The sequence below is a fragment of the Oncorhynchus mykiss genome, chromosome 10 (assembly GCF_057628025.1).
Source record: "Oncorhynchus mykiss isolate SJ-2025 chromosome 10, ASM5762802v1, whole genome shotgun sequence".
Lineage (NCBI taxonomy): Eukaryota > Metazoa > Chordata > Actinopteri > Salmoniformes > Salmonidae > Oncorhynchus > Oncorhynchus mykiss.
In genome coordinates, this window is record NC_143031.1 from 3307263 (window position 1) to 3317500 (window position 10238).

Consider the following 10238-nt stretch of genomic DNA (forward strand, 5'->3'; position numbering starts at 1 on the left):
ACTGTTTTAGATTTGACTCTGGTTCATGCGTTTTTTTGTCCCAGCTCGCTAACTTTTGCAGTTTCCGAAGAAGAAATGCTAGCAATGCTAACCTGCTAGCTTCGCTTGCCTGTCAGAATAAAGTTATCATGAAAATATCATGAAAATAACGCGATTTCTTCAAAATGTATTGATCGAAACTGAGTTATATTGTACAGACAGATATATTATACACTATTTGTTGAGAAATCGCCACACTATCGAACTTACCTGGACCGTATTTCTACCCGACCCGCTCAAACGATGGGTGTCTTTGCTGTTGTTGACATGTAGTTTGACCCGGGCTGTGTTTGGTGTCGGTGTGTGTGCATGCAGGGTTTGAATGGTCGCTCTATGGAGGTGACGGTGTGGGGCTAAGGACAGCTGCAAGCGGTCACTCACCCAGCTACCGGTGGCAGACAACGATGGTATGCATCTATTTTTTAAATTGATTTAACACGGCAAGTCAGTTAAGCACAAATTGTTATTTACAATCACGGCCTACCGGAGAACAGTGGGTTAACTGCCTTGTTCAGGGGGCAGAAGGACAGATTTTTACCTTGTCAGCTCAGGGATTCAATCCAGCAACCTTTTGGTTATTAGTCCAACAATCTAACCACTAGACTACGCTGCCGACCCGTCTATGATATCTCTGTGCGCCTATTGATTGACACTATAGCCAGTATCTATGTACGACTTGTGATCATGCCCACCCTAGCTATATCTGCTCGCTTGTGTTGACTCTTCCGCTTCCTTTGTAAAGTGTGTCTGCTAGGTAACCATGGCTACAGCTAGCAAGCTCACTATTTATCTGTGTTGCCCTGTGGCCAGAGAAGACAACTGAAGACTACAGTAATGAATTTCAAATGTTCTATTTGCAGAAGCAAGTTTTGGAATATGCATTGGATCGGGCTGAGGTAAAAGTTTGTATTTTTATATATATGTGTGTGTGTGTGTGTGTGTGTGTGTGTGTGTGTGTATCAGTTCAAATACATCAGACTTTTGTGTTTGTCTTCGTTCAGTACATTGTTGAAAGTGCTCGTCAACAGCCAGCCAAGAGGAGAGCGTTGTCCGGAGGGAGGAAGAGTCTATATCAGAAACTATACGAGCTCTACATCGAAGAGTGTGACAAAGAACCAGAGCTCAAGGTAACCAGGTCGAAGTCCAGTCATGTAGAAATAAAAGCATTTGACCTAAACATTGGACCCATTGACTTGTAGCTTCATAACAGAAAGGGAAAACCTGTGTTGTTATTGGAGACTTCAGTTTTCTTATTGTTTCCTACTGAACGTTGATCCCATTGACCCTGATGTCAATTCTGTGCCGGTACATGGTCAATGTGGAGGCCAAATACAGGGGGTACCAGTACAGAGTCAATGTGGAGGCTATATGCAGGGGGTACCAGTACAGAGTCAATGTGGAGGCTATATGCAGGGGGTACCGGTACAGAGTCAATGTGGAGGCTATATGCAGGGGGTACCAGTACAGAGTCAATGTGGAGGCTATATACAGGGGGTACCGGTACAGAATCAGTGTGGAGACTATATACAGGGTATTACGGTACAGAATCAGTGTGCAGGGGGTACCGGTACAGAGTCAATGTGGAGGCTATATACAGGGTATTACGGTACAGAGTCAATGTGGAGGCTATATGCAGGGGGTACCGGTACAGAGTCAATGTGGAGGCTATATGCAGGGGGTACCAGTACAGAGTCAATGTGGAGGCTATATACAGGGGGTACCGGTACAGAATCAGTGTGGAGACTATATACAGGGTATTACGGTACAGAGTCAGTGTGCAGGGGGTACCGGTACAGAGTCAATGTGGAGGCTATATACAGGGTATTACGGTACAGAGTCAATGTGGAGGCTATATACAGGGGGTACCGGTACAGAGTCAATGTGGAGGCTATATACAGGGGGTACCGGTACAGTGTCAATGTGGAGACTATATACAGGGGTACCGTTACAGAGTCAATGTACAGGGGGTACCGGTACAGAGTCAATGTACAGGGGGTACCGGTACAGAGTCAATGTACAGGGGGTACCGGTACAGAGTCAATGTGGAGACTATATACAGGGTATACTGGTACAGAGTCAATGTGGAGGCTATACACAGGGTATTACGGTACAGAGTCAATGTGGAGGCTATATACAGGGGTACCGGTACAGAGTCAATGTGGAGGCTATATACAGGGGTACCGGTACAGAGTCAATGTGGAGGCAATATACAGGGGGTACAGGTACAGAGTCAATGTGGAGGCTATATACAGGGGGTACTGGTACAGAGTCAATGTGAGGCTATATACAGGGTATTACGGTACAGAGTCAATGTGGAGGCTATATACAGGGTATTACGGTACAGAGTCAATGTGGAGGCTATATACAGGGGTACCGGTACAGAGTCAATGTGGATGCTATATACAGGGGGTACCGGTACAGAGTCAATGTGGAGGCTATATACAGGGTATTACGGTACAGAGTCAATGTGGAGGCTATATACAGGGGGTACCGGTTAGTTGAAGAGTATTTTCCTATTGTCTCCCCGTTCAGAAGCCCTGGAGGACTGTGAATGAATCATCCTGCGTGTCAGTATTCACTGTTCCTGTAATCAGTGAATGATGATTGAGTATTGTTTTCCTGTTCTTCCTGGTTAGAAGATGTTTAGTAATGCCAATGGATTGTTATCAATAATCCTATAATATTTATTGTTAATGATTATGTCCGAGTCATTGAATTGATTGGTTCATGTCCTTCCCTGTGTAGAGGCTGCATAGGAGTTTGAATGCATCTTTGAATTGATACGCCTCTATCATTTAGTGATCGTTGATGGTTGTTGTTCTGTTCTTCCTGGTTAGAAGCTGCGTAGGAATGTCAACCTGCTGGAGAAGCTGGTGTCTCAGGAGTCAGTGTCTTGTCTGGTGGTCAACCTTTACCCCGGCAACCAGGGTTACTCCCTCATGCTCCTCGGCAAGAATGGATCTGGTGAGAGTCCGCGATCAATCGATCCTAACCGAACCCTTAAAATCACACACACAGTATATGCTGACGACACCACACTGTATGTAGGTATCATTGAATATCTGAGGTACTGTATGTTTCATTTTGGAAGGATGTTTATGTTTGTTTGTTTTTGTTTGCTAGACTCTGAGACGATCCGTCTGCCGTATGAGGAAGGACAGCTGTTGGAGTACCTGGACGCCGAGGAGCTTCCTCCTATCCTGGTGGATCTCTTAGAGAAGTCCCAGGTGTGTGTTCCTCCTATCCTGAGTAGTCCCAGGTGTGTGTTCCTCCTATCCTGAGTAGTCCCAGGTGTGTGTTCCTCCTATCCTGAGTAGTCCCAGGTGTGTGTTCCTCCTATCCTGAGTAGTCCCAGGTGTGTGTTCCTCCTATCCTGAGAAGTCCCAGGTGTGTGTTCCTCCTATCCTGGTGGATCTCTTAGAGAAGTCCCAGGTGTGTGTTCCTCCTATCCTGGTGGATCTCTTAGAGAAGTCCTAGGTGTCTGTGTGTGTTTGTATTGCCTCCCTGTCTCTCTGACTCCTTGCCCCCCCCCCCCTCTAATTCCTTGTCCCCCCCCCCCCTCTGACTCCTTGTCCCCCCCCCTCTGACTCCTCGCCCCCCCCCCCCCCTCTGACTCCTTGTCCCCCCCTCTGACTCCTCTCCCCCCCACCCCTCTCTGACTCCTCCCCCCCCCCTCTGACTCCTTGTCCCCTCTCTGTCTCCTTGTCCAGGTGAACATCTTCCACTGTGGCTGTGTGGTAGCTGAGGTCCGAGACTACAGACAGTCTGGCAACACTAAGATGCCCTCCTTCCAGAGCAGACACGTCCTGCTACGACCCACCATGCAGGTAGGAACTATCAGAAATATAACGTAAAGAGGTAGGAACTATCAGAAATATAACGTAAAGAGGTAGGAACTATCAGAAATATAATGTAAAGAGGTAGGAACTATCAGAAATATAACGTAAAGAGGTAGGAACTATCAGAAATATAATGTAAAGAGGTAGGAACTATCAGAAATATAACGTAAAGAGGTAGGAACTATCAGAAATATAATGTAAAGAGGTAGGAACTATCAGAAATATAATGTAAAGAGGTAGGAACTATCAGAAATATAACGTAAAGAGGTAGGAACTATCAGAAATATAATGTAAAGATGTAGGAACTATCAGAAATATAACGTAAAGAGGTAGGAACTATTAGAAATATAACGTAAAGAGGTAGGAACTATCAGAAATATAACGTAAAGAGGTAGGAACTATCAGAAATATAACGTAAAGAGGTAGGAACTATCAGAAATATAACGTAAAGAGGTAGGAACTATTAGAAATATAACGTAAAGAGGTAGGAACTATCAGAAATATAACGTAAAGAGGTAGGAACTATCAGAAATATAACGTAAAGAGGTAGGAACTATCAGAAATATAACGTAAAGAGGTAGGAACTATCAGAAATATAACGTAAAGAGGTAGGAACTATCAGAAATATAACGTAAAGAGGTAGGAACTATCAGAAATATAACGTAAAGAGGTAGGAACTATCAGAAATATAACGTAAAGAGGTAGGAACTATCAGAAATATAACGTAAAGAGCAGACACCATGCAGGTAGGAACTATTAGAAATATAATGTAAAGAGGTAGGAACTATCAGAAATATAACGTAAAGAGGTAGGAACTATCAGAAATATAACGTAAAGAGCAGACACCATGCAGGTAGGAACTATTAGAAATATAATGTAAAGAGGTAGGAACTATCAGAAATATAACGTAAAGAGGTAGGAACTATCAGAAATATAACGTAAAGAGGTAGGAACTATCAGAAATATAACGTAAAGAGGTAGGAACTATCAGAAATATAACGTAAAGAGGTAGGAACTATCAGAAATATAACGTAAAGAGGTAGGAACTATTAGAAATATAACGTAAAGATGTAGGAACTATCAGAAATATAACGTAAAGAGGTAGGAACTATCAGAAATATAATGTAAAGAGGTAGGAACTATCAGAAATATAATGTAAAGAGGTAGGAACTATCAGAAATATAACGTAAAGAGGTAGGAACTATCAGAAATATAACGTAAAGAGGTAGGAACTATCAGAAATATAACGTAAAGAGGTAGGAACTATCAGAAATATAACGTAAAGAGGTAGGAACTATTAGAAATATAACGTAAAGATGTAGGAACTATCAGAAATATAACGTAAAGAGGTAGGAACTATCAGAAATATAATGTAAAGAGGTAGGAACTATCAGAAATATAATGTAAAGATGTAGGAACTATCAGAAATATAACGTAAAGAGGTAGGAACTATCAGAAATATAACGTAAAGAGGTAGGAACTATCAGAAATATAATGTAAAGAGGTAGGAACTATCAGAAATATAACGTAAAGAGGTAGGAACTATCAGAAATATAATGTAAAGATGTAGGAACTATCAGAAATATAACGTAAAGAGGTAGGAACTATCAGAAATATAACGTAAAGAGGTAGGAACTATTAGAAATATAACGTAAAGAGGTAGGAACTATCAGAAATATAACATAAAGAGGTAGGAACTATCAGAAATATAACGTAAAGAGGTAGGAACTATCAGAAATATAACGTAAAGAGCAGACACCATGCAGGTAGGAACTATCAGAAATATAATGTAAAGAGCAGACACCATGCAGGTAGGAACTATCAGAAATATAACGTAAAGAGGTAGGAACTATCAGAAATATAATGTAAAGAGGTAGGAACTATCAGAAATATAATGTAAAGATGTAGGAACTATCAGAAATATAACGTAAAGAGGTAGGAACTATCAGAAATATAACGTAAAGAGGTAGGAACTATCAGAAATATAATGTAAAGAGGTAGGAACTATCAGAAATATAATGTAAAGATGTAGGAACTATCAGAAATATAATGTAAAGATGTAGGAACTATCAGAAATATAATGTAAAGATGTAGGAACTATCAGAAATATAACGTAAAGAGGTAGGAACTATCAGAAATATAACGTAAAGAGGTAGGAACTATCAGAAATATAATGTAAAGAGGTAGGAACTATCAGAAATATAACGTAAAGAGGTAGGAACTATCAGAAATATAATGTAAAGATGTAGGAACTATCAGAAATATAACGTAAAGAGGTAGGAACTATCAGAAATATAACGTAAAGAGGTAGGAACTATCAGAAATATAACGTAAAGAGGTAGGAACTATCAGAAATATAACGTAAAGAGGTAGGAACTATCAGAAATATAACGTAAAGAGGTAGGAACTATTAGAAATATAACGTAAAGAGGTAGGAACTATCAGAAATATAACATAAAGAGGTAGGAACTATCAGAAATATAACGTAAAGAGGTAGGAACTATCAGAAATATAACGTAAAGAGCAGACACCATGCAGGTAGGAACTATCAGAAATATAATGTAAAGAGCAGACACCATGCAGGTAGGAACTATCAGAAATATAACGTAAAGAGGTAGGAACTATCAGAAATATAATGTAAAGAGGTAGGAACTATCAGAAATATAATGTAAAGATGTAGGAACTATCAGAAATATAACGTAAAGAGGTAGGAACTATCAGAAATATAATGTAAAGAGGTAGGAACTATCAGAAATATAATGTAAAGAGGTAGGAACTATCAGAAATATAATGTAAAGATGTAGGAACTATCAGAAATATAACGTAAAGAGGTAGGAACTATCAGAAATATAATGTAAAGAGGTAGGAACTATCAGAAATATAACGTAAAGAGGTAGGAACTATTAGAAATATAACGTAAAGAGGTAGGAACTATCAGAAATATAACGTAAAGAGGTAGGAACTATCAGAAATATAACGTAAAGAGGTAGGAACTATCAGAAATATAACATAAAGAGGTAGGAACTATCAGAAATATAACGTAAAGAGGTAGGAACTATCAGAAATATAACATAAAGATGTAGGAACTATCAGAAATATAACGTAAAGAGGTAGGAACTATCAGAAATATAACGTAAAGAGGTAGGAACTATCAGAAATATAATGTAAAGAGGTAGGAACTATCAGAAATATAATGTAAAGATGTAGGAACTATCAGAAATATAACGTAAAGAGGTAGGAACTATCAGAAATATAATGTAAAGATGTAGGAACTATCAGAAATATAACGTAAAGATGTAGGAACTATCAGAAATATAACGTAAAGAGGTAGGAACTATCAGAAATATAACGTAAAGAGCAGACACCATGCAGGTAGGAACTATCAGAAATATAACGTAAAGAGGTAGGAACTATCAGAAATATAACGTAAAGAGGTAGGAACTATCAGAAATATAACGTAAAGAGGTAGGAACTATCAGAAATATAACGTAAAGAGGTAGGAACTATCAGAAATATAACGTAAAGAGGTAGGAACTATCAGAAATATAACGTAAAGAGGTAGGAACTATCAGAAATATAACATAAAGAGGTAGGAACTATCAGAAATATAACGTAAAGAGGTAGGAACTATCAGAAATATAATGTAAAGAGCAGACACCGTGCAGGTAGGAACTATCAGAAATATAACGTAAAGAGCAGACACCATGCAGGTAGGAACTAGCACTGCCTTCTACAATCCTAGAAATATAACGTAAAGAGCAGACACCATGCAGGTGAGAAGCAGGAGAACTGTGGTACTCAAACCTTTTTCAACGGGGACCCGACCCCGAATCGAACAACACAACCTTAAAGGGATACTTCATGATTTTGGAAATGTCTCTGTCCAGTATGAAGGTAGTTTCGTGAGCCAATGCTAACTAGCGTTAGCGCAATAACAGTGGATCTATGGACATATCTGTTAGCATGCTAGTAGATACCCATAGACACATACACACACACAATACCCCCACTTTGAATACCATTGCTCTAGAACCATAGACATTAATGGGTAGAACAGACACCATGCAGGTAAGAACCAGGAGAACAAGTACTAGAAAATGTACTTTTAACAAGGCACACCTATTAATTCAAATGCATTCCAGGTTACCTCATGAAACTGGTTGAGAGAATACCAAGAGTGTGCAAAGCTGTCATCAAGGCAAAGGGTGTCTATTTGAGGAATCTCAAATATGAAATATATTTATATATTTATTTATTTATTTATTTATATATTTGTTTAACACTTTTTTTTGGTTACTACATGAGTCCTAATGTGTTATTTCATAGTTTTGATGTCTTCACTATTAGAGAAACCTGATCGTTATGTTAGAGTGGTGATGATTTGCTATCAGAATGAAGTGCAGAAGCTCTCCTGAGTGGGGCAGCGCTCTGAGCCACTGCATCGTAAGTGCTTGAGGCGTCACTACAGACCCGGGTTCGATCCTAGGCTGCGTTACAGCCGGCCGTGACAGGGAGACCCATGAGGCGGCACACAATTGGCCCAGCGTCGTCTGGGTTGGGGGAGGGTTTGGCCGGCCGGGATTTCCTCATCTCATCTCGCTCTAGCGACTCCTTGTGGCGGGCCATGACCCTGCAAGCTGATTTCGGTCGCCGACTCGATGGTGTTTCCTCCGACACATTGGTGCGTCTGGCTTCCGGTTTAAGCGAGCAGTGTGTCAAGAAGCAGTGTGGCTTGGCGGGGTCGTGTTTCCTAGGACGCGTGGCTCTCGTCCTTCGTCTCTCCCCAGTCCGTAGGGGAGTTGCAGCGATGGGACAAGACTGTAACTACCAATTGGAAACCACGAAATTGGGGAGAAAAAGGAGTAAAAGTACAATAAAAATGTATAAAATAATGATGTGAACATTTATTCCAAAATAGCATTCAATCAGTACAGCTTGGAACGTGTTGGATACTAAATTCTGACCTTTGACCCTGCTATCCCCAGACACTGATCTGTGACGTCCATGCCATGACCAGTGACCACCACAAATGGACACAGGTGAGTTACCGAGGTCATACGAACCTGATCACACCAACAAGATGGTATAGGAACACTGTTCTGAGATTCAGTGATGGGGACTTGACAGGTTTATTTAGTTTAGTTTTCTCATCATCCCCCTTCATCTTCACTTCTTTTCCTCTCTTCTCCTTTCCTCTCCCCCTCCACCCTTCTTGCATGTTCCTCCCTTATCACCGCCCTCTTCATCTATCCCCCCTTATCACCTCCCTCTTCATCTATCCCCCCTTATCACCTCCCTCTTCATCTATCCCCCTTATCACCGCCCTCTTCATCTATCCCCCTTATCACCGCCCTCTTCATCTCTCTTCCCTTATCACCGCCCTCTTCATCTATCCTCCCTTATCACCGCCCTCTTCATCTATCCCCCTTATCACCGCCCTCTTCATCTATCCCCTTCTCTTTCCCTTCCTCTCTCTTCCGCTCTCCCTTTCTCCCCCACCTCCTCTCTTCTCCCCCACCTCCTCTCCTCTCTTGTTCTCCTCATCTCTCCTCTCTCCTCTTCTCATCTCCTCTCTTCTCCTCTCATCTCTCCTCTCTCTCCTCCTCCTCCTCTCTCCTCTCCAGGACGATAAGTTCCAGTTGGAGAGCCAGTTACTGCTGGCCACAGCTGATCCTCTGTGTCTGGATCCATCTATCTCTGTCACCTGTACAGCCAACCACCTGCTCTATAACAAGCAGAAGATGAACACTCACTCTATGAAACGGTACACACACACACACACAGACACAGACACACATACAGACACACACACACACACAGACAGAGGCACGCTACATACACACAGTCACCTGAAAACACACGCACACCTGCACTAGCTATTCTGCATACCTGATCTCCAGCTGTTCTGCGAGACACACACACACAGAGGCACACACACACAGAGGCACACACACACAGAGGCACACACACACAGAGGCACACACACACAGAGGCACACACACACAGAGGCACACACACACAGAGGCACACACACACAGAGGCACACACACACAGAGGCACACACACACAGAGGCACACACACACACAGAGGCACACACACACAGAGGCACACACACACAGAGGCACACACACACAGAGGCACACACACACACAGAGGCACACACACACAGAGGCACACACACACAGACACACACACAGAGGCACACACACACACACACACAGAGGCACACACACACACAGACACACACACACACGCACGCACACACACACACACACACACACACACAGACACACACACACAGACACACACACACACACACACACACACACTGACCTGTCTCTCCTCTTTCCATAGTTGTT

General features: G+C 41.8%; 1 protein-coding gene across 1 annotated transcript in view; it reads left to right on the forward strand.

The window, feature by feature from the left end:
* Window positions 1–348: 348 nt before the first annotated feature.
* The window catches only part of LOC110534903 (transcription factor SPT20 homolog), a 28982-nt gene continuing 19092 nt past the window's right edge, over window positions 349–10238 (forward strand). The window contains 10 exon segments of the mRNA XM_090188772.1: window positions 349–391; window positions 394–446; window positions 900–935; window positions 1041–1166; window positions 2877–3003; window positions 3163–3266; window positions 3750–3866; window positions 8864–8917; window positions 9503–9642; window positions 10234–10238. The exon segment at window positions 10234–10238 is cut by the window's right edge and continues 152 nt beyond it. Coding sequence (XP_090044898.1) covers window positions 349–391; window positions 394–446; window positions 900–935; window positions 1041–1166; window positions 2877–3003; window positions 3163–3266; window positions 3750–3866; window positions 8864–8917; window positions 9503–9642; window positions 10234–10238 — 805 coding nt within the window.